The sequence below is a fragment of the Etheostoma cragini genome, chromosome 16 (assembly GCF_013103735.1).
Source record: "Etheostoma cragini isolate CJK2018 chromosome 16, CSU_Ecrag_1.0, whole genome shotgun sequence".
Taxonomy (NCBI): domain Eukaryota; kingdom Metazoa; phylum Chordata; class Actinopteri; order Perciformes; family Percidae; genus Etheostoma; species Etheostoma cragini.
This window is the reverse complement of record NC_048422.1, coordinates 22,312,769-22,337,928: the sequence shown is the minus strand read 5'-3', so window position 1 is coordinate 22,337,928 and position 25,160 is coordinate 22,312,769. Positions and strand designations below refer to the sequence as shown.

At 41.4% G+C, this 25,160-nt stretch overlaps 1 protein-coding gene across 3 annotated transcripts in view; it reads left to right on the top strand.

Moving 5' to 3' along the window:
- Positions 1–24,810, top strand: part of adamts6 (ADAM metallopeptidase with thrombospondin type 1 motif, 6) — a 61,261-nt gene extending 36,451 nt beyond the window's left edge. For 2 of the 3 annotated variants that reach the window (XM_034896079.1, XM_034896077.1), the window contains exons 14-25: positions 1,274–1,337; positions 4,384–4,486; positions 5,469–5,602; positions 9,054–9,177; positions 10,188–10,268; positions 12,337–12,500; positions 13,763–13,901; positions 16,317–16,446; positions 19,215–19,419; positions 19,499–19,675; positions 22,816–22,972; positions 24,589–24,810. In XM_034896079.1, coding sequence (XP_034751970.1) covers positions 1,274–1,337; positions 4,384–4,486; positions 5,469–5,602; positions 9,054–9,177; positions 10,188–10,268; positions 12,337–12,500; positions 13,763–13,901; positions 16,317–16,446; positions 19,215–19,419; positions 19,499–19,675; positions 22,816–22,972; positions 24,589–24,698 — 1,588 coding nt within the window. In that variant the 3' untranslated portion in view covers positions 24,699–24,810. The remainder of the gene's footprint in view (positions 1–1,273; positions 1,338–4,383; positions 4,487–5,468; positions 5,603–9,053; positions 9,178–10,187; positions 10,269–12,336; positions 12,501–13,762; positions 13,902–16,316; positions 16,447–19,214; positions 19,420–19,498; positions 19,676–22,815; positions 22,973–24,588) is intronic. The other variant, XM_034896080.1, reaches the window with a different exon arrangement.
- Positions 24,811–25,160: the final 350 nt, after the last annotated feature.

The following is a 25,160-nucleotide window of genomic DNA, read 5'->3' as shown; positions in this document are numbered from 1 at the left end:
CATCAAGAAGTGTCAAATATGAAACAATACTTTTTTGGGGGCTTTTATTGCCTTTTATTGATAGGACAGATAAAGTAAGGAAAGTGGGAGAAAGAGGGGGAATAGATGCAGCAAAGGGCGATGTGACAAGGACTGAGCCTCTGTACATGGAGCGCACGCTCAACCAATTCTTAATGCAAAGACTCCAACATAGACTGTAACAGTAGCACAAGTAAAGAAGAGTCATAAAGTCAGAGAAGTGACTCAGCGACGTCTTTAATGCCGCAACATTTACCTAAAGATTGCCAATATTAGCCACCGTAAACCAGACTAAGTGAAGCAGTAGTGAGTAGGAAGTTTATGTTACTTCTTCTAGTCTCGCTGTAAAAACACAGACTAAAAATCACCAGAAGAGGGTTCATTCAAGGCTGGACGGCACTATCTTCTAATGTAACTAAGAACAGAAGTGTGTTCTCATGCTTTTTGAGATTGACTGATGTAACATGTGCAATCAGTTAAGACACAGCTCACTCTCTCCTGCAGATTAAAGGACTATGTAGTTTTGGTTTAAGACCTCTTGTGTGTCCTCACGAGACAAATTGTCGCATCTATTGTCCACAATGGATGTAGACCTTTAGGGATCTTCGTCCTTCTTCCATCGTCGCATTCCTTTGTTTTTTTGGAAGCTAGATATTACGTCGGACACGTCATGGGAAGACCGGAGCCAGGGTGAACCGGAGGGAAGGAAAAAAAAGGGGGAAAGAAGGGGGAAGAGGAGAAAACACCGGTTTAATGTGGAACACCTGTGTAAGGTGATCGCTGCCACTCAGGCATCGGCAAAAAGAAGAGGGAGGCAGAGAAAACACAGCCAGACTAGCCTCTAACACATTAATTACTGAACATGTCTCCCTTTGTAAATGAAGTGGAAAGGGAGGCTAATGAAGGTGAGAAGGACAGACATGATAAGAGAATGAAAACAAACCCCTTCACAGATGTAGTAGATGTAGTGACTCGTTCTGAGGTTACAGACTTTAGTCTCTCTCCCAAATCTAAATGTCACGTCACACTTAAGAGCTCTTAGAGCAGCTTGAATTTCATGAACGAATCATTGGCACACGCTCTCAGCAAAGACACACAAACACACTTTGTCGTCTGGCAGTTTTTCAAAGCCTGTTTTTAAGACCTGTATTCACCAAATATGATTTCTTTGAAGAGTTTGTGATTAATGGTGCTTGATGTGTGTCCTCTCACTCTTTTCAATTCCCCACTCATTCACTTCTCCTGTGCCTCTCAGCCCGTCTGGAGGAGGAAAGTACTGTCTCGGAGAGAGGAAACGTTACAGATCTTGTAACACCGATGTGAGTGTCTTCATTTCTTTGCCTCCCTGTTTCACTCCGTATGCTTGGTATTTAAAGCAAAGTACACACGTGACCTGGAAACTAAACTGTCCTCTTGGTAGATGCTCTGCTCTGATTTGTAAAGGGACTGAGATAGTTAAGGCAGTCTGACCTGGGACAGATGTGGCCTGTCACAGCCTGTCTGCTGAACCTCCTGAAGTACATGTTATCTTTGGAAAGGCTTTATAAGATGCATCATTAGCTAGGAGCACTACACGGCCTTTGTCAGGATGGTTCCGATTTTTTTGAAATGGGTTTGCATGAGCTACTTCTCCATAGTAAGTGTATTAGCTACAGTAGATGGCGGTCGGCACACCCCCCAGTTTGGAGAAGCAGACATCAGTACCGACACGGAAGATAAGCAATGTACAGCTATGGATGCTGGCTGCAGATAGACAAATTTTAGACACCTTGAAATATCCGTTTAAGTGTTTACCACACTTATTTTCCCCGCTTTACCTTGCTATCAGACAGCCCAGCGGATATATCGTAAAAGCAACTAGACTCCTTTGATCAAATTCAACAACAGTCATTTCAACTCGCAGAACATGGGAGTGGTAGAGGCAGCAGCAGACCACCAACTCAGACCAGTACCTCAAACAACCCCACTTCAAAACATCACAACTGTTCCCTTCAGTTTTCATGTTTTCTTCCTGGAAAACAGGTCAGATAATGATAAGGCAGTGATCCAATATTCCCCTGTAAGGTTTGGGTTCACTCAAACGATTCACTCAAACTCTAACTTTGTTACTTAATAGTTCACATATTGTTTGTGACATTTGACTCGAGCCAACGCGGATGACAGTATCCGAGCGTATTTCATGAAAAGAAATTCACAGACCTTTTTTTTTTTTTCTTTTTAGGTCTGGAGCAAAACTTTAAACAAATATTTAACATGGCTGCAAGTTGAGATCTCTGTTCAACTATTTCTAGGTGGTCTTTTTTTCAGAAGGTGAAAATTGAAATAGTTAGGGCCCTGGTGGACGTTTAACCGCAAGTCTTAAAAATAACAGCTCAGAGCAAGCACTGAGTATTTTCTTTGGAAAACAAACAACATCCCTAACCGCTATTTCATCACACTGACCACATCTTGTCTAGGGAAGTGTGTGTGTGTGTGTGTGTGTGTGTGTGTGTGTGTGTGTGTGTGTGTGTGTGTGTATGCAGATGTAGATGCAATGACAAATACTCACACACACTTGCTTGCATACATTGATGATTATATCCCAGCTATATCACATTGATCAGCGGTCACATATTTCTGTTAATGGGTGCCTCCCTTCCCTTCCTGTGGCTACTACGTCCGTCCTGTGGGAGGTTACTTTCTATTGTAAAGCTGCCTCCATTAGCACAATGCTTCATGCAGAAGCTATTGAAAAGGGAATCACTTTTCTGTTTGGGTGCAAGCCCATTAGCCTTGGACATGGTCAGATATGCAGCTTATAGTTGACATTAAAGGGACACTCCAGCTATTTAGTATTATAATACAGCAATTAGTTGTCTTAAACAACAAACATTGCTCCACTAGATGACTTGCTGCTTTTCTTTGGGTTTTGGTTTGCTGTTGTAAGATGTCACATTTGGCTCAAGGTGATCTTTGTGATTATTAACTATTTTCTGACATTTAATTTGAAATAAATGATTAATTTATACTATTAACCAAAACATAAGCAACAGGTTCATTGATAATGGGGATCCTTGAAGAAACACGTGTTGGAAACATGCAAATCTAATTTGTCATTTCAACACAGTTGTAATAATATTATTCTGTCTCTTCTGACTAAGTCTGCATGTTTGATGTGCAAGTTTAAAGCTGCCATTTTGGCAAAACACTTGAGTGGTAATCAAAGTGGCTCAGCCTTCCCCGTGGTCGGCTCCGACGGGGAACACTTTCAGCCTGTGAAATACAGCTTTGACCCAAGAGCTTTTATTTGTCCTAGGGGAAAGTGTTTTGGGGGTTCTAAGGACCTTTTCACACCATAAAGAGTTTCTTTACCCTTTTTCTTCTTACCCCCTCTTACTGGAGCAACATTTACTCATGAAAACAAAGCAAAAACCCTCCCAATGCAACCCACACCGTTTCACAGTTCCAAGAAGCAAGTCTGTTTTAGTGTCAAAAAAATAAAACGGGACATCTGATGCAGTCTTCGTCCAGTTGTTAATAATGATACTGTCTATACAAATAGACACTTTCCAGAGTGAAGAAATCGTCTTTTCAGATGATGGTCATGCTAGCCTGCATCTTAAGATCTTAAAGGACCAGCGTTCTGTTTGCAGGTTTTAGCCCCTTTGCTACAAATCATGTACTTTTTTTCTGACATTGAAAAAATTGCACGCACAGATTTCTAGATTTATGGGTGTTTTTTTCCCCGATCGTTCCAGTTATCCATCGGTTTCCATTGATTTCCTGCATAATGAAAATCAATTGGCAGACTCTTAAAACTCGTTTGAGTTGATTTTCCATCACATCAGGTCCATTTTGTCAAAGTTACATAAGCATTGCTTGGTAATGCTGGCAGTTTAATAGCAAATTGATTTGAAACGTCTGTATTGCTTCACTCTGCAACAGTTTTTAATACTTAAATTCTGATAGAAAATAATGTTCGTGTCAATAACCACAAAAGAAAACAGCAACAGCCTCCAGGCACAGTGGCGTTTAAATCACAAACACTGAACATTGTGGAGAGCAAATCTTTTCTGTGTAATTATCCGTGAATGGTAAAGCATGCACAAAAAGAAAAGGTAAGAGAGGCAAATGTTGGTGGGTTCAATATTCCAACAAACATATTATCCATTTTATCCATCTTCCAAGTCAGTCTTTCTATCTTATCTGCTGGACGTGGATAACTCAAGCAAGTTTCAAGAGTTTTTATTTCATTTACATATTGTATGGAAATAAATTAAATGGTTAGCAGGAATGCAAAGTATCCTTGACACTGGAACTAGTATGGTCCTCCAAGCATCTCAAATTGCATACAAAACTGAACTCTTTTTCTATATGTTTCTGCAGGCCTGTCCTGCAGGATCTCGTGATTTTCGAGAGAAGCAGTGCGGCAACTTTGACAGCATGCCTTTCCGGGGGAAGTACTACAACTGGAAGCCTTACACTGGGGGTGAGTTCAGAACTGAGTTGCACCAGCTGTTTGTGAATCTATTAAACCCTCTGAAAATGTTGGTGTTATGCATAAATCCTCACAATCCTCACTTAATAAACCTTCACGTTATCCCTAGGTCCTTCATGTAGATGCAACTGGCAACAGGATATTTCACACATCTAATCTCTACTTTTTCTAACCTGAGCTGTGAAATATTCCTGTCATCCTTTTTGCGTCACAAATGAGAGCCTGCAGGCCGGCCTGTCTTGTGTACCCAGTTAACATCAACAGTGGGAAGGTCTCTTTGATTGGAAGAGAATTCTTCAGATTCCTGGACACTGTGCTGTGTTTGAAGACCCTCACTTCTGGATTGTTCAACCTGGGAGATTTCACATTTTTGACGTCCTGACACACTTCATGTCAAGGATCTCCCAGAAGAAAGCCCCATTCTTGGGACTAAGCCAGAATGGGTGCTATTGTACTTTCACAGTTATTGGCAGGAGTTTGAGAAGAACAAGTGATACAAGTTTGAAGCATGTAAACATAGTTTTTTCTTTCAGAGTTGGAAGAGCTTAAGATAGATGTCTTTTATCACAGCCGTCTGTTTTCTCAAATCCATCACCTCCTGATGCACAGCGCGCGGTGGGCTGCGAGCCGTCCTGTATAAACATCAGATAACCTGCGTGTTGATGTCGGTGTAAGTGTTGTTGGCGCTCAGCGCTGTCTCAAGTCGGTGTCGGTGTTACAGTGACGTCAGGCCCGGAGGTTTTGGATCCGAGCGCCGATGACTTTCCTTTACATTGTTATTATTATCAACAAGTCGAAAGGAGATCCCAGAGCTGGCTTCAACAGCGCCAGTGTTTTCTGGTATTCTGTGTGTTGTTTATTGTTTATCTCTGAGTTGTTCTACTAGCGTTCATGTCATGTTGTCTTTTTTCTGTGTGCAAGCTGAACTCTTGACAACCGTGTTCTCTTTCTATGTGCACTCTATGTAACCCAGGTGGTGTTAAGCCCTGTGCGCTGAACTGCTTGGCAGAGGGCTATAACTTCTACACAGAGCGTTCTCCTGCAGTCATAGATGGCACCCGATGTCAGGCGGACTCTCTGGACATTTGCATCAATGGAGAGTGTAAGGTAAGGTGCAGTGTTTTGTGCTTTTGTAAACCTGAATTCAAAACATCAAAGACTTGCAGATTTCTTTTTATTATTGTCTTTTATTGAGGTCTTAAAGGCTGACTACAGCTTATTACAACTTGGGTTTTTATTTTTATTTTAAAACAACTGATGACTGTAGCTCCAAAGACCGTAGTTTTCCTTTAGGCACCGCTCTGCCAACATTAGCGAAAAAGCTATAAACTCAGGTTTGGTTCATAAAATATGACTTGACACATGGCTGAAAATCATTAATAGTGAACTTTAAATTCTTATTGACAAGAGAAGCTTAACTCTCCCCCTATTAGCTTTTTGGAAAGACTGTAAGATGTTGGTGAAAGGTCTGGAGGAAGCTAGTAAGAGGAACCTTAAGTTGAGATGTTTTTCTCAAAGTTAAAGTTTACGGTATGTTTTCAATATATATTCACAACTTTTTATTTAAGGGTTTTTATTTTGTTTTTATCTCCCTATAACATAGAATAAAATGACATTTCTTATCATACCTAAATGGGTAACACTTTATAATAACTACACACAATTCATCATTTATTAAGCATTAGTAACCTATTAATTAATGGTTTGGTCATCATGAGTAATTTAATGTTCAGACATAATTCATCATCAGTAAAGCATTGGTTCACACAGTTATAAATGGTCTGATCATAGTAAAGATGCCAATCTTTACTTACCAAGTACATCTTGGTAAAGATGCCAAGATCAATGTAAGTACATGTTTTATACTAAATAGGTAATAAATCAACCATTTATAAATGAAATCATTTTCCAATTATAAACCAGTTGCAAAATATTACTAAATGCTTTGTTCATCATTCGTAAAGCATTGCTCCCATGTTAATTCTCATAAATAAAGTATTTCTTCACACAGTTATAAATGGTTTGTTCATATAATAATTCATTATTATAAAGTAACAATGAACATAACTAAAAGCGACCAAAAGCATATTCTGCTGTAGGAATTCATTATTCCCAGGTATAAATATGTGATCAATCCTGTTTGATTGGATCAAAGCAGTGATATAGGTAATGACACGTTGATGCTGTAACTGGCACTGTGCCAAATTAAATCCAATAATTTCGGCTTGATTTGCATGAGAAATGCATGTCAATGATGCAAAAAAAACATCAGTCATCTCCTGCCCCTGTAATAATATAATTACACGCACACACCGTGACATTATCCTCAGTGGGCTCCTGTGACTGTTTGTGACTGTTAGCCCCGGATATGTTAGCTTTACGTTACCTGGCATTGCAAATGTTTCCTCAGCCTCGCTGCCAGGTTTTTTATCTTGGACAGCACAGTTTACCAGCCTAATGATTAGGGTTAGGGTTAGGGTTGACTGCCAAAGCACCAAACCGATTCTGCAGAGAAGGACAATCAGGCCTTTGAGTGTCTGATTGCGATCGGATGACTGGCATTGCTCTCTCTGACTCTTATCACGCTCTGCAACCTCGACCAGGATTGTTTTGTGATAACTAAAACACAGACATCACTGTTGTGATTGAATAATGATTTATTTGATGATTTGAAAAAGCTGATGTAATAACATTTGTATTGAAAGGAGTTGGCAGTTAGTGCTGTCTTTGTTTTCATGAGCATAAATCATTTGTGTGGAGAAGAGGGTTTTCGGAGATGCAGCTGAAATTACTTTTCGGTTCCTCGGTTTAAGTATATGCTTTGACTTCCATCTGACCGTACAATTTGAATCCTGTTTGGCATGAAGATGCAACATCTGTGCCAACATCCTTACTCTGATTTTAATATAAAAACACAACATGCCCGTGTTTTAGCGGGTTAAGAGGTGGAATATTCCCCACCAAAGGAGCACTGCAGGTTTATTTCCAGTCTAGATCCAGCAAAGTCCTTTTTATTTGAGAGGCTGGCTCTCTGGGTTCACTGCCACACTGTGATAAATCTGTAGAACACTGTCTGCTTGGAGAGCTGTTTACAGGCGCTGGAGAGACAGAGATGGACAGAGAAGGAGAGAGAGAGACAGAGGGAGAGAGACAGAGATAGACAGAGAGAGAGAGAGAGAGAGAGAGAGGAGGAGAGAGAAAGAAAGAAACAAAGAGAGAGAGAGAGCAAGAGAGAGAGGGGGGAGAGGTAGTGACAGAGTAAAAAAAGCTGAGAGATCTAAATATATATATAGATATATAGTTTACTACTATCTGCTATTTTACTGAAATGTATGTTAAATACACGATAGGGCTGCAACCAACAATTATTCCCATTGCCGATTAACCTGCAGATCATTTACTTAATTAAAAAGTGCATAGCGAAGATTTCCTGTTTTGTCCGACCAACTGTTTAAGACCCGAAGAAATGACAAAAAACAGAGAAAACAATCCAAACAGCTCTGGTGTGAGCATGGTTTCTCCACAATGGCTCATGACCATACCGAACTTCCTGACCTCAAATGTTGTGGATGACGCTAGGTTTGCTGGCATCCAGGCTAGGTAAACATACTACATACAGACAAATTATTAAAGGATAGGGAATATACACAGAGAAACACAATGAAATAAGAGGTCTCTACACACATTTACGTAAGTATATTTCTAGACATTTTGATGTAAAATGTATTAAAACTATACAAATTCAAACTTATCACAGTAAAACAGACTGTGGTCCTGACATATATAACACATATTTTCATATTGTAAATTTCCTAATGAGTCCATATACTGCTGGTGTCGGAGACCTTAAAGAGAAAAATAATGAAAAACGGCTCTTACCTTCAATCAGAATGCCGCTGTTCCATCTTTAAAGCTCCAAGGCATTACTAATTAAATAGTGATGAAGCAATCATTACAAATTGAGCACAGATAAAAGATTTAATGGGCTCCATACGCCCTGCATGTTAAAATTTATATAAAACCAACAACTTTTTATCTGTTACGTTGGCTAGTTTAAAGACCATCATTTTTTATGAGCTCTCATGTTTTACACGTTGCAGCTGTAATTGCTTGTATCAGTGTTGTGTTGTGAAAAGGATCGGTCTGACTTTATTCTTTATTTTTCTTATTGTCATAGAATCCCATGAATGAACAAAATCAGCAGTGTTAGTCCGCCCAAAGTCCACTGGTTACTACTGAAGATGTAAACATTTGAAAACAGTTCACAAATATACAGTTTCTTTAAAATAACAGATGACTATTTCTTAAATCAGCTGGGCACTAAAGGTACATAAACTGTAGTAAATAGTGCATTGGTTGGGGACTATTTTCTTAAGCTACCTGTCTTTGTATTTGACAGACAGACATGACAGACATTCTCATCTAAAGTAACTCTCAGCAGGAAATGCTTTTTCCCCAAATTTGGAAGACCTGAAATCTGACTTTAGGAAATTTGTAATGAATGTCATTTTCCAGTCTCTGACTAAAACAATGCTACTCTCTTTCTCTGACTTCAAAGCATGTGGGCTGTGACAACATCCTGAGCTCTGACGCTAAAGAAGATCGATGCCGCGTGTGTGGAGGGGATGGCAGCACCTGCGAGGCAACTGAGGGACTCTTCAACGAGTCTCTACCCAGAGGAGGTAAAACATATCCCACTTCAGGCATGTTGTTTTTAGGATGAGAGACTGAGATAGTCTGTCCCCTCGTGTTTCGTAAAGAGTAAGTATTTACAAAAGTCACCCTGTGACAAGAAGGATCCGATCGAAGCAGCGGTAGAGCAGCAACTCCCATGTTCTGGGAGGTAAAGTTGCTGTTTTTGTTAAAGGAGTCTGGAGGCTTTGAAGAGAGCATAGATAACGGCCTCAGTTCCCATGTTGGAAAGGGCTTCCCGACAGCAAGGTAAAGCGGTGAAAATATACTAAATATAGCATACACTTAAACTGATATAGATATTTTTAGACGTTAAAAGCGTTCAGCTGCTGCCTCCGTCCACAGCAGGACATTGCTTATCTTCCGTGTCAGTACGCCTGCCTGATTCTTCAAACTGGGTGCATGCAGACCGCCATCTACTGTAGCTAATACACCGACTATGGAGAAGTAGCTCATACAACCACACTTGAAAAAGATCCAAACTATCCCTTTAAAGTCACTAGAGATGATAGTGAGGAAAGCAAAGTAACTCACCGCCCTTTTGGCAAAGCAGCTTTTGTCCAAAACATCCCCAAAGCCAGGAAGATAGTCTTTCATGGAAATGTGCCTTTATTCGTCTTTGTCACCAGCCAAACGGAGTACATGTTGTTGTTTTTTAAAATGTAGAACAACAAAACATGATATTTTCCTCATTAATTACATCATGGAGTGAAAAAATAAGGAGTAGCGATGGGGACTTGGTGTTGGCTTCAGCCTGAGGTTGTCTATAGAGAGCAGGAGAGAGAGAAAACATATTTCTCCTTCTATGGTATGGCTTGTAAACCCTCTAAAAATACTTTGTGTCCACGTGTGTGTGACTGTAAAAAAAATAATAAAGTAGGGGATTGTTTTGTCCTCCTGCTTTGTCCTTTTTGGGTGATTTGGAATTATTCTATATGTACTCCCTTTGAGTTTGAATGGGAGAAATACCACCCTTACGATCTCTGTCCTTCTCCTCCAGGTTACATGGAGGTGGTTCAGATCCCGAAAGGATCCGTTCACGTCGAGATCAAAGAAGTTGCCATGTCGAAGAATTACATTGGTAAGTTGCGTCACATTTAGAATTAGACTAATTAGCACTTTTTTGAGCGTTATTGTTGCTTAGCCATGACTAGCAGCATGGCTCTACACACCTCTTTGATCCAGACTGAAAAAACTCTACAGCTACATGAATACTATTATGAATTGCCATGACATTCATGTTCCCCAGTAGATGAAGCTCACTGACTTTGGTGATCCCTTGACTTTTCCTCTAGCGCCACCATGAGGTTGAAATATTAGTTTTTTTAGTTTAATATCACAACAACTACATGGATGGCCATTAAATGTGGTAAAAACATTCAAGTTCCCCAGAGGATGAACACTAATGATGACGATCCCCTGATATTTCCTCAAGCACCATCAGCAGGGCAGAAATATTAATTATCCAGTGAAATATCTCAACATCTACTTGATAGATTGCCAGAACATTTTGAGAAAGACATAGATGTTCCCGAGAGGATGAAGCACACTGACTTTTTTATTCCTTTGACTTTTCCCTTTAGCGCCACCATGGGGTAGACATGCATGTTTGTTTTAGTTAAATATCTCAACAACTATCAGATGGATTGCCAAATACCTGCAAAACGTACAACAGCTGTACTCTAGACTGGTGGTGAACATGGTAACTATTACATGCATTCAGCTTAAAGCAACACTGTGTCTAACTACAGCCTCATAGAGAGAGTGTTTGCGGTGGACTCTAGTCTTGTTTCACCATCAATCCATCTCAGTCGACCCTGCAGTTCACTACAATGGGGTGAATTAGCAATTTGCAACATCAAGCTGTTTCATATTATCTGTTCAGTTCCGTGTCAACCACATTTCCAGGGATTTCCTTGCGTCTTCGTCAAAGCAAATTAGAATATGCCATCGTTAAATCTCCTAATGTCAAGCCGTAAAACAGAGTCTGTAAAAGCTCGCTGAATCCTAACATGCGTGATGGCTCTCTTGTCACCAGACTCATCCGCTCTGTTCCAGACTAAACAAAAACCATTTGCGACCCTGGCAGCTTTGGACGCAAAAAACAATCACACAACCCGGATCCAATTAAGCCCGTTCTGTGCCTTTTCATTAACAAGAGAAAGATATGTGACAGCGTGTTGAATTTATATCGGATGGTGTTGATGGAGGGCTTAAGTTGCACTTTGAACCGGAGAGCTGCATCAGATTTATAGGGCCGTGGTGACAGCTGCCTGGTCCACCAGGATTATAGCGGATATGATGTCTATATATCAACGTTTAAAGACTGTAATTGTGGCTATTGGTTTGGACTACTCTTACCCTTCCAAGCAATCTGTAACTTTGTTATGAATTTCATCTGTGACCCCCCCATGACAAAGATAATATTTTTCTTTTGCAGCATTGTCTGAGTCCTGGAGATCTGGGTCAGCAAAGTTTGCAACTTTCAACTGTTTTTAAGCAAAACCTAAGTGACACAATTCAAAAATCGAGAGTCAGATGCCTGTGGTGACTTGTGTAAACTTAACTGTTCAAAGTCACAATGCTCGCATTTAGTGCCAGAAAATGAATTTATTGAGGAGAGGATTTTGGTATTTTAAAGAGGAGAAAACTATTGTTTGAGGGAATGAAGAGAGGGGAAACTGCAGAGCACGAGCCAGAGAGACAGAATAGCAAGTGGTTAGATTGTTTCTCCTGAATTTGGCCCCATTTCCACGCAGAGAAAGTGGATATTTTCAGATCTGTTGTGCTTGGAGACCAACTTTTGTTTTGACTACCAGACAGACTGGTATTCATGAGATTCGTCCAGGCTTTCACCTGAAGTGTGTTTTCTTTCTCTTCCTAAATTAGACGTATGTACATGTCAGTGCATGTGAAAGTCTACCTTTTACAGTGTGTGTGCGGGCATGTGTGTGTGTGTGTGTGTGTGTGTGTGTTTCTACTCAGAAAGTTGACATCAAGGAAGCAGAAAGGGATGATGTTGATGTAGATGAACAACAGCAATGACATCAGTCCATATGATTGCCTCCACCTGTTGTCTCGGCTAGTGTTCCTCTGTGCTTTAGGTTTCATCTTTCTGAAAGTGTTTCTTTCTTTGTATGATTATCTAGCTCTTAAATCTGAAGGGGATGATTATTACATCAACGGAGCGTGGACCATCGACTGGCCCAGGAAGTTTGACATCGCAGGGACGGCCTTCCACTACAAGAGACCCACTGATGAACCCGAGTCTTTAGAGGCGCTGGGTGCTACCACTGAAAACCTGATTGTCATGGTAATATTTTATCGCCCAAAATCACACAGTTTATTTTTTGAAATTGCCATTTAGTTGCACAGTGGAAGAACCAGGTAGTCTTTGAAGTATTCCTATTTGAAAGTTTTTTTTCAACAAAATCCTCAACTTAAAAACACAGGAGTCTCCTGGACAGTTTCAGCCTGCAGTAACCCTTTACTTTTGGGCCAACATTGACATATTATCACCTTTTATGTTGAAATAACAAACAGTAGCAAACAGTTGCTGGTTCATGCATCCAGCAGTCACAGAGCAACATGATGGTTCATTTGGAGTCATATTCTGTGTCCGTATTTGTGAATGTAAGTCCAATTTTCTCTATCATTTTTAGCTCTGTTTTTGGTCTCTACCATGAGGGAAAAGCTTTGTAAAGCCAAGGGATAATTCTCTGTCGGTACAACAGACACCTTTGGCATTGTTTTCACATTGTCATTCTTTACATTTTTATTAAACAAAATATTGATTATAGCCACTTTCCAGATTATATACTTAGGTCTAACTATTTCAACTTTCATCAGTTTGTCATGGCATCCAGAAAATTAATCAGACCTTAACTTATCGAAAACTTGTCAAACCCAAAATAATTTCTCTCACTTAGCAACTCCATAGTAAGTCCTGTGCATTTCATGCTGTATGTACGTACGCTGTTGGTCCACTTAAACTCAACATCTGGTTGCTAACCTTAGCTGACTGTCAGCCAGGGGTTTTGAGGTTAAAAGCATTTTTTTATGTGGATATAGAAAAAAAAACTGTTACTTGATTTGGAGAGCATCTGTGTTGCTGAGATGCTTGTTCATGTTAAGTAGTTTTAGTCTCACTGCATGTTTGTGTGTTAATGAGAGGCAATTGAGCATTTTCTTGTCGTAATACTCAGTGGTTTCTGCCTTGACATGAATGCTGAAAATACCAGACCACACTGCACCCCTGGAATAGACGAGCAACCGGCCACTCGACCACTAGCCATTTCTTTGCGGCTTGCAAAGCCTGACTCCCTCAGGCTCCCTCTGCATCCACCAGACCAACATAAACCCACCAGAGCCTTGCTGATCTGGAATATTCAAACTTAATTTAAAGCTGTTTATCAATATTTTCATAATGGTTGAAATGACTATGTGTGATGTGAGAGGGGTGGCTCGCAGTCACAAACCCACACACCTGATGGTTTATAGTTAGTTTTAAATACAAAAATTTGACTGAATGTCTCGCTTTCTGTCCTCACCTTCTGTTTGCTGCGTCCTCTGCAGGTCCTTCTTCAGGAGCAGAACTTGGGAATACGCTACAAGTTCAACGTGCCCATCCAGCGCACAGGAAGTGGTGACAACGAGGTGGGCTTCTCCTGGCACCACCTGCCCTGGTCTGAATGCTCGGCTACCTGCGCTGGAGGTAAGTCAGCACTGAAAGCCTTAAATGCAGTAACAGAACCTCATGTTGTCAAGGTTAAAATGTTTATACAGTCATGTTTTCTTCGTCTGGGAACTAAAGTTAAGTTTGCATCCAAATTAGGCAAAAATCTTCACATAATTTCCAGAAAATCAGCAATAAAAAGTGCAGATTAATATGCATTTCCATCCGAAGTAAATATTAGGAGTTTGTGGTGCCAAGTCAAATTTGGCATTCAACCACTGCAGAAGATGAGGGTGCAACGGGATGATGTAAATGAAAGTGCGGCAGTCAAAGTCCCAATGTAATATGTATTGATGTATTCATTTCAAGAACGTTCCGATGTCCTCATTGCTCCTTACAGATCTGGTGTTTTGTCATGTGTCAAATACAGAAACTCTCAAATGTTAACATTGTTACAAGCTTTTAAAATGACTATTTAATCAGTTCTAACGTTTTAGCTTTTAAAGCTTAGCTCTTTTGATTAAAACGGACATCCGTTACATTCAAGCCGTTGCCAAATGAGTTGCTACAAAGCTAATTAAGACTATCAGCTCCGGGCAACTCTCTCTGTATTTCTCAGTATTGCTATGTTTAGAAATTGGTGTTGTCCGGCAACTTTCACGTGCAGAAACTCCACTGAAGAAGAGTCTGTCATGTTTGTCAATCCTCCATGTCATGCTTAGCAAATAGTCTGTGTGGAGGAGGGGTGTGGGTGGTGCACGATCACCAAAGGCTTGCGTCATTTGGATGCAACGAAAGTTTCGCTGTCACTTAGAATTCCTCATGGGGAAGATAGAAACTACGGATTATGGCTTTAACGTCACAAAACATTCGGAATGTCTTTAATTGTGTGTAAATCGCTTCATAAACACTATTTCTTTCATAAAACTGCTGTACAAGTTTATTTTTCTGTGAGAGAAGAATGGCGTCTTGTGTGTGGCGACCGTCTGCTGAGCTCCAGTGGCCAGTTGCGTTTTGCAAAAGAGCACTCCAAGCATTTTGGTGTTGAATAGCATAGCACGCTGTGGGTGTTTAAATTCTTCGTGAATATTTCTAACCTTCTCAAATATTTAAGATGTGTGTGTGTGTGTGTGTGTGTGTGTGTCACTCTGTAAATCTTCCCCAACCAATAATTACACAAATGCTGAAGAGCAGTGTGTGGAAAACCAGTATCATAATTTGCGATGGCTTTCCAAAATCATTACTTTATAGCTGGAGATTCAGCCCTCTAATAAATTCAATATGTTTATTTTCCATATTTGAGCCAGAGTAATGAATATGGTGTAATTTCTGTGAATGAGCTGCTCTGCATAGCTCCTGGTTTACCAGCGCTGCACACAGATACGGCCACTCTTCCAGAGCGTTTGTCCTACACAGTCAAACATTCAAAATCTGAAACCACAGTGAAATGTTGACCATGGCCTCAAGAATGACTAAACCAAACTTTTTAGCCCATAAGCAATGGGTTTCATGTAACAATAAATAGTGTTTCTTCCCAGTTGTCAAGTGTGGCCTGGACGGGTTTGTAATATTTTGTAAAAGCATGACTGAATAAGCATGTGGGTTTTTCTGAGGAAGGATTTCCAAGTCCGGAGCAGGAGTTTGAAGCTGTTCCTCAAGAACACACACGCTCCTTCCAGTGTTGTAAACATGCCTTTGCATTGTTGATTCAAATGATCTAATTTGAGTCTCTGACCGCGCTGGGCTTTGAATCAGTAAAATGTTATTTAATCACACACCCATTCGATACAGCTAGCTCGGCTAATCATGAAGCGTTGTTTAATATATCGCCACAGTAATAAAATCTATGAAAATCACCTTCTGACAGCCTTACAACCAAAACTCTCTTACCCCATGCTTTGCACTGTTTCTCCAAACTGTATTTCACTTCTGTGTTGTTGCACAGATGGGTAGATTTTCTATACTTTACACACATGCACACGCACACGCACACACACACACACACACACACACACACACACACACACACACACACACACACACACACACACACACACACACACACACAAACACACCATATCTCATTACATCTGCCAGACAAGTCTGCAGTGGGAAATGTCCCAAGAGGGCTCAAACAGACCCTTTCTGAGTTGGTATGGCACACACACACACACAGACACACATACACAGTGGGAGGTGTGACACCGATACGGTAGCCCTCACTCTGTCCATTAGAAGCCAAAGTAAAGAGCTTTCTGCTCTGTAAAAGTGATTTGCCAAGATATCCTGCAAAGAATCAGGAATTTACATGTCTGGATTTACTACAGACTGAAAGCGATACCATCTCCGCTCGACACAACGGCCAGCCTCCATGTTTCTGAAGGGCTTTAAACGTGTGAAATCAGCTGAGCTTGATGCTGCCTCATTGATCAGTCTTTTTTTCTCCCCTTCCAGGTACCCAGAAGCAGGAGGTGGTGTGTAAAAGGCTGGATGACAACTCGGTGGTCCAGAACAACTACTGTGACACAGACGGCAAACCTCCAGAGAACCAGAGAGACTGCAACACTGAGCCCTGTCCTCCAGAGTGCGTAACACGGAGCCTAGATTATTTTTCACTATCAATTGAATTGTCCGACCAACATTTCAAAACCCGAAAATTTGTAATTTACAACGATATGAAACACAGAAAACCAGCAAATCCTCCCATTTGAGAAGCTGGAAGCGGAGAATCTTTTCTTGATAATTGACAAACATGATGGACGCTATTTTAACGATCTAAGCACACGGCATGAAGCGCATGCCGCAGGTACGTTTAGGGCGTGTCCAAATCCACTTTTGCTAGTTTGATTGCAGAAAAAAGGGTCCGTGCGCTGGGCGCATCGTTCAAAAGCGTTGTTCTTGTCGGCCCAATCCCAAAGTGAGCCCTGAGGACTAAAGACTAAGGACTCACTGACTTAATTGATCCCAGGTGCTAAGTGAGTGAGTGTGTGAGGCCACATGGACTCAGATAGATAATTGGGATTGGGACAGCACCTCACGAGATCACGTTACCTTGGTGACGTTTAATAACACATATGTTGCTGACAATTGCTGGTTTGGGAATTTTCATTTTAAGTTTGCTGCTTTGCTGCCACACAGCCAAGGCACAGGAACGGCTGGCTGATTTCAAATTTTTTTCTAATTCTTGTTTTACAAGCTGGACAAAGTTCCCAAGTCCGAGAGTCTGTGAGTCTGGACTTTGGGATTAGGCCGTTTCCTTCATTTATTCATAGGTGTGTTTTGGGGGTAACATACAATAAACCAATCTGAGTCTCGGCACACTGACATATTTTAGCCTTTAAAGGTAATTAGCAAACACTTGCCTATTTACACATTCAGCAGTTACAGAACCTTATCATCCATTTGGAGTCGTGTTTGTGTTCACCTGATGAATCTAAGACAAATATTTACTCTTCTTTTGGCTCTGTTTTTGGTCTCTACCAACTTCTGAGAGAAAATATTTTGCTGTTTATTTGCTAAATGCTTTACTATGTTCACCAGCTAGCCGCTAACTTCATCTCCAGTTTGGTACTTGGTTAGTAGCGGACGTTGAGCTAAGAACAGCTGCCTACTGCATCTGGAAACCACGCTGATGACAGCAGTGAGACTGCACCACATCAGTAAAGTTGTGAGCTGTAAAACCAAAAATAATTAGCTTAAAGATGTTAAAATGCCCCGTAGAGGTGAGGAGGTGATAATTCTCTTTAGGTTTCTCTTTACAAGCTGAACCTTTAACATCGCACATAGACATTTGAGCCATTCTTAATATAAAGATATTGAGGATAGCAGCTTTAAGTTAATGCTTTCAAAAGGAAAACGCCTCCATAAAAATGAGACTGACTCGCGATTTTAATTTGCCTTTAATGAGCCCTACTTTCTGAAGTGTTTGGAACAAAATAATAAAGTAAAATGGCCGTGATTTATAACTTCACATGTTAACTATTTTCAGTGTTCGCATTGTGCCAAAAATTAGAGCCTTGAAAATGACCACCTGTGTTTGATAGTTTTGGCTTCTTTACCGACCCTCGAGGGGTAACATACACATATACAGGTGGAATATGAACTTGTGTTTGGTGGCCAAATGTCTGTAAACCTCACACTCTAGCTGGAAGCATGAAGCCAGAATCACTTCAATCATGTCTGGAAAAAGAAGGATTAAATGCATCAGGTTGATTAGTTTCATAATATCGAAAAATTACTTGTGTATGAGAGTGAGTGTCAGTGTCTTTCAGCCAGAAAAACTCATCAGTATCATAAATCTAGTGTACAAGTGCTCATTTGTTTTCATACATTTAGACTGTACAGTCGTGGGTTATTTATGATCACATTTGTATTCATTGCACACAGACTGGTGCTATCTTATTTATATTGATTAGTACTTGATAGCTATTGCAGTGCATGTGTGTGTATTGAGTTACAGTGCTGTCTGCCTGTCTGTTAGGGAGGCAAACACCACCCCCGTCAGCCTCAGGAAAGGCCAACTAAAGGAGACCATGTAAACACGATTGTTTTCGAATAGCCGGGGTTTTATGGGCTCGAGTAATGAAAGCTAACACACGTTTGAACACATCGTTAATTCTGCATACATTCCTCCAGATGATGTAATATCTCACAGGCTGGATGTGTTTGAAGGGCATTTGTCTGGGCAGTTTTTATGATATCAATTCTGAAGTCTTCATTTGGAGAGATGAATAGGGATGAAGTTTCTTTCTTTTTCAAGCAACACCAAAACGAGGATGCCATATAAAATAGAGATTGTACAACATTTGTCCTCATTATTGAGACGCAAGAGTCGAAACATGTGCCAACCTGACTTAATTCAAGCGTAGGTGAATTCTAAGAAATTACAGCCGGATGGGTCCATTCAGGATTGAGCGGAGAATCAAAGCCCTAGTAGGGCTGGGTAGAGCGTGAAGTTCTTGAAATATTATTTAAACACAAGTAGCTCTACAAGAACTTTGCCCAAATAAATTAGTCTTAAATTGTCAAAAAAGTTGATATAAATCAGTAACAGGATTATTCATTTGATCACACATTTAATGCCAACGTTTGACACTTTAAATACTTCAGCCGGTACCAAGAAGGTTCGGAGGTTCTATGCCCTGTGTCCTTTCCCCGCTTTTCCCTTTTTGTAATCCAGCCTTGATGAAGTCTCCCAAATGTACCGAACCACAATGGGATTTTACTCTCTGACATTCTCAAAAAGCCTGTTTGTAATGAAGTAACCACAGGGAGTGTAACACACTGGGACGCAGAGTAACAACACTAAGCTCACTGTTAGCTTTGGTTCTTCTGCACGTCTCTCTCCATCAGGTGGTTTATTGGCGACTGGTCCGAGTGTGGGAAGACATGTGAAGGCGGGATGAGGACGAGGACTGTCCTGTGTATCAGGAAGATCGGTCCTGCTGAGGAGGAGACACTGGAGGACACCCACTGTCTGACGCACCGACCCATCGAGCGAGAGTCTTGCAACAACCAGTCCTGCCCGCCAAAGTGGGTCACTCTGGATTGGTCCGAGGTAAGATAACATTCTGAAACTAACTTTAGCCCATCATCGTCGAGGCTTTTTCTTCTCAGACATTCCCCTCCCTCTGCAGTGCACGCCTAAATGTGGCCCCGGCTTCAAGCACCGCATCGCCTTGTGTAAGAGCAGCGACCTGACAAAAACCTTCCCGCCCGCCCACTGCCCGAGCCACAACAAACCGCCGGTCCGGATCCGCTGCAGTTTAGGACGCTGTCCTCCACCTCGCTGGATCCCTGGTGAATGGGGACAGGTAGGACGCCACCTCCCTCTGCACTTCTTTAAACTTGAGATGATTTCCCTTAACAGCAGTATGCTGGTTAATCCTTTAAAAGGATAGCTTGGATGTTTAAATGACAAAAGTTGCACAGATGGATTCCATGTGTTGGTGAATGGTTAATATAGTTTACACCTGGATGACATACTAAGAAGGCCTGTGACGTGTGTGTGTCTGCGTAGATGTGTTTGTGTGTGCTCCAGCCGGCCGGGAGTGTGTGATCAGTGGCAGTAATATCCTCCAGGCTGTTTGAAGTTTATCTCTGCCTCAGACCAGGCCTCTCTATCTCTTCCAGGAACACGATTAGAGGAAGGCCGAGGAGGAGCATTCTTGGGCTCACTCTGACATGACTTAGTGCGCTCAGCAAAGCTGTTGAACACTTTACAACGCAGCTGACTCATGTTGATGAGGGGACGCCAAAGAAACATGCGTCAGAGCGAGTTGTACGCACAAAAAGTATGGCTTGTTATTTTTGTGGGACTTGTTAATAAAATAGTGTAAAAGTGGAATTTTAAACAGTTTGTGCCAATGTTTAGAAGACGGTCACTATGGTTTGAGCCCTGTGTTGTTCAGGTCAGAGGTCAAAGTTTAAGAGTCAGGCTGTCTGGGTCACATCCCCCTGGCTTCTCCTCTCATAGCAGCCACATGTGCGTTCACAGACATCCATAACACACCTTTACAATTAGATCAGTGCCGTAAACAAAGCAGACCTGACTGATAACCTCAGCGTGGTCCATCAAAGAGCCGAGCCAAGGTTTAATACTCTTTGGAGCAACAGCTGGAGTCAGCTCTTATACAGCATTTGCTCATGCACTGCAGATGTGTCTGTGTGTGTGTGTGTGCGTGTGTGTGTGGTTGTGTGTGTGTGTTTGTGTGTGTGTGCGCAAAAGAGCCTGAGGTCATTTAAAAAATGTTGATACCGATACCAATACAGTGACTTATATAACAGTTCCTAAACAATACTTTTTTCGATACCAATTTTATACAATCCATTTTCACAAAAAGACATTACAACATAACACATTTGGGCAAATATCTCTTTATTAACTTTTCAGCTCCTACTACATGGGCCCCGCCTCACAAGTTTTTCCTGCATTGTCTCTACGGCGTGTAACGTTAGACAGCCAATCGAGAGCATTATTAGATCTTGGTAGAAGGATGCTGCATGCCTATTTGCTTACTGACACTGATGAGATTTACGCATTTAGGTATTGAAATTTTGTATTGAATGACTAGGCATTTTTGATACTCGATACTATGGAGGCAATTTGCTCGGTGCCTAAAAGGTATCAAATTGGGTACCCAGCCCTAGTGTAGAACCCTCTCTCCCTCAGCCTCCACCTCCTTTCTTTGTTTTTTGGCTCTAATTACAAAGCCTCGCTGCTCTGGTCCCTCAAAGCGTCAGAAAGGGGAGACTGTTGCCAGCCACTGAGCTTCTGGTCTCCCAGGCCATAAGGTCATCGGTTCAAATCCCACTTAAGTCGCACCATTGACGTACGCCATCTGTCATGGCCGGCAGCGGGTCCTAATAAAGACTCTCTAATTGGGAAGGGATGACATGCGGGCTCACTGATCTGAGGCAGCCAGAGAGGATCATTGAAGGTGACGGAAAGCCTGGTAGTTCTCTTGTCAGCCGAAGAAGCGGTCATTTATTGACGGCTGAGTTCATATCACACACTCATACACACGCATAGTGACAGCTGACAGGTGTGTTGTTTCTCTCTCAAAGTAGAGTAATTATGAAGATTCATTCGAGGCTCTTGTTTTGCCAAAGGTGTGTGTTGGCATCTAGTGCAATTGTTTTTGTATTTCTTTTTTTTTAATTCCAAAAAGGAGTTTAATGGCCACACATAGAACCAATCTCAGTTTTTTTATTACAACTAGCACTTTTATAGAAGTCAGGTGCACAATTTGGGTTCAGTACAAGAACCGTTGTTCATGTGTCAACAAACACTTTCTCCCATAGTTCTGGGGCCAAGACAAGTCCATCAAACAGTTATTTTTCATTAAACATTTTCGGCTTTTGTGTTACAAAATGAAGCAAGTATGAGCAAATTTTTATTTTATTTATTTATTTATTTATTCATTCATTCAGGACAATGCACATTGATTAACATGCACAACCGTACATGTAAATGTGCCAGATTGTAGCCCAAGGGCTAATTTCCATCTGCAGTCCAATAGGCAGGTTGGAGTTTACACAAAAGACATAGGATATAAAAAAAAGAAAATCAACAAGACAACAGGAAAAAAAGAAAAACAAGACAATTCATGTTATAAGAAGCATCTTTTAGGTTGCTTTCATTAAGATCCATCAACAAAGGACAAATCCTTGTAAAATCCTAAATAAGATTGCAGTACTGGGAATGAACCCGAAGATTGTAGACTTTCATACTTATTCTTTTGTTTATGGAACGGAAATATATAACTTGACATTGTCAAACTGACAAATTTAGCAGCTCCACTATTCAATCAGAAGTGGGTAGAGACCAAAAACAGATCTAAAAGAGAGCAAATACTGGACTTACATTCATCAGGTGCACACAAACTCGACTGATGATTTTGTAAAATAAAGGTATTTCAGGTTTTTGATTCTAGTTATTGCATTTCTGCCAGCAGCACTTAATAGATGTGGCCTTATAATTCAATCTGAAAAGATTCACCCTTGTCTCCTTGAGCCGAGAACAGTTTGTAGCTCAGCTCTTTGTCTGTAAAGAATAAAAGTGATATTCCTCAGGAGAAACGAAAAGGAATTCACTGGGTGTCTGTTTTTCTGTCGCTCCTTACACAAAACGGGGGGAATAAACCTCACAAGCAACAGTTGGCCTGGTTACTCTGAGTTAGGAAACACAGCCACTGACAAGCAGCCGGTTGAATGAGACAATAAGGAAGGTGACTCTGGCCGGCTGTGTGCGCTTGCTGCCTGCGTGCCCTGATGATTGGTTAATTGGATAAAGTCGTGCGGCGTGTGCGTGCAGGGATTACTCAGAATGGCTTAGCGTGTGTCTGCGTGCATGAGGTAGCAAAGACCTACAGCACTCAGGGTCACAGAGGAAAGATGGTCCTCATTTGCTTTGTTGAATCTCAGTCTTCATTGGCCGACGTTTCTGTTGCAGTGTTCGGCGCATTGCGGCCTGGGGCAGCAGATGAGGACTGTGCAGTGTCTGTCTTACACCGGGCAGCTGTCTAATGAGTGTGCAGACTCCCTCCGACCCACCACCATGCAGCAGTGTGAGAGCAAGTGTGACGCCACCCCCATCTCCAATGGCGACGGTAAGATGACAAAACGTAAGACACACATCTGACTCTGCCATCACATTCTAATAGTGCCGGCTCGGCGAGAAAAAGACGGACGGTTTCTATTCAAAATTGCAGCTCCTTTAAATGCAAAGGCAGATGGTTTATGTGAATACCTATTGAGCTGCACGTGCATTGCTTTCACACAAAGCCCCAATTGAAAAGGTTATAAACTGTCTCTATCTTCATCTTCACTGTTCTACTATGACCTAAACACACTTGGATGACACACTCCTCTACACTTTGCCAGCTACATTAATCTTTCCAGTGAGGTTGGATCATGGTCAAAGCGAAACAGCTCAACCCCTCCATATACACTTACACTTGATGGATGGTTATTCAGATGCATGGAGAAGGGCCTTTCGATTAGCCTGAATGGAAAACGTGAGCAGCGTTTACAGGCTGGCTAATGGGATTAGCTGTAGGCTAATTGTTCCTTTACGGACAGCAGTGAGGCAATGTCTCGTTTCATTTGGCTCTGCAGAGGCAGGGGCCAAAGCCTAATAAGGGAAGACACTCTGATCGTGATAAGGCATTTAGAGCACTGCCTCTCCGACATCCAGCAAGTAGTTTGTGTGTGTGTGTGTGTGTGTGTGTGTGTGTGTGCATTTTAGGGATGGCAAGAAGCCCAGTTAGTGAACGGGGCCAGGATCTGTCTCAGCCTCTGCGTCCAAGTATAGTTTAATTCTGTTGAGGCCTGAGGGAGATGGCACCAGCCCTCGTATAGCAGGTTAGCCCCAGTTTGTGCCCCTCATGGATTCTGTGAGTCACAGCGCTAATCATCTGATTCTCTGAAGAAAAACCACAGAAGGTTTTTTTTAAAAGCACTTACCACTGCAAGGTATCATAAAGACTAACCATCTGGGTGATTTGTGGCAAAAAAACACATTTCCTAATCAAGTTAGCGGAATGGATGTGTTCATAATGTAAACACAAGCAAAATATTTAGACATTTTTGCATTTAAAATGAATAATTGGAACGAAACCTGCAGGTATTGTAAAGCATTGGATCTAAAAGCATTCAGTTTCCTCAAAAAGGGCCTTAGAAGGGCGTCTGGGTAGCTTACCTGGTAGAGCGCGAGCCCTTATGTAGCCCTTACTCCTCGACACAGTGGCCGCGGGTTTGACCGACCTGCATTTCATTCTGAATTGCATTCTGTGTGGTGTTAAAAAGATACTAAAAAGTCTTGGATTTAACTTGGTGAGCCTGCAAAAACACGTGACTTATATAACTGATAATGAAGTTGTACATTCATATTCACATGGAAAACACACATGTCAATTTGAATTAGGAAAAACAGTTCAATTTAAATTATTTTATTTTATTCTTACAACAGACAAAATATTTGTTTTCATCCAGATGTGTTTGAGGGGTCTTAAAATACTTTCAGTACAACACTGGGCTAAGTGTTGTTAAATGACATTCTGGGCTTTTCAAAAATTGCAAGAAAAAAAGGTTGCTGCGAGTTGAATTTAATGGAAACAAATGGGGAAAAAAAACATAAAACATTACAAAAGTTAGTCGGGAAGCTAATTTCAAATGTGTAACAGTTCTTCACTCTTAAACCCAGCCCTCTTCTTTCTCTCTGCAGAGTGCAAAGATGTAAACAAAGTGGCGTACTGCCCGCTGGTGCTGAAGTTCAAGTTCTGCAGCCGTGCGTACTTCAGACAGATGTGCTGCAAGACCTGCCAGGGGCACTGACCCTTGGAGCATGAAAGCGAGACGTAGCGAGAGAAAAAGGCAAGACGGATGGAGGGAGGCTGATACGCCGCTGACAGGGATAGACAAAGAAAACAGGGCCGACTGAAAAAAACCGTCAAACCTCCGGCCCAGAGGAAGACAGACGGAGAGAGATCAGCGCTGGAGAAAGAGACGGAGAGAAGTAAGGATGTCCCTGTTCATCACACCTGGTCCTCTGGCCCTCCACCGCGGTGGAGTCCAGACCACGGCTCAGCCCATGACGCTGACACAAACTTTGTTTTTAAATTTCACTTCTGTGAAGTGGAACATGGAAGATTATTCGTTGCAGATGTTATTTTTATTATAATAATAATTATTGATTTAATTGTTAGTCTTCTTTTGTTTTATGAATCCAAAGTGCTGGACACATCGCTCGCAGAGGGTGTTACCCCCGGTGACGGACAGACGGAGGGGGGGGGGGGG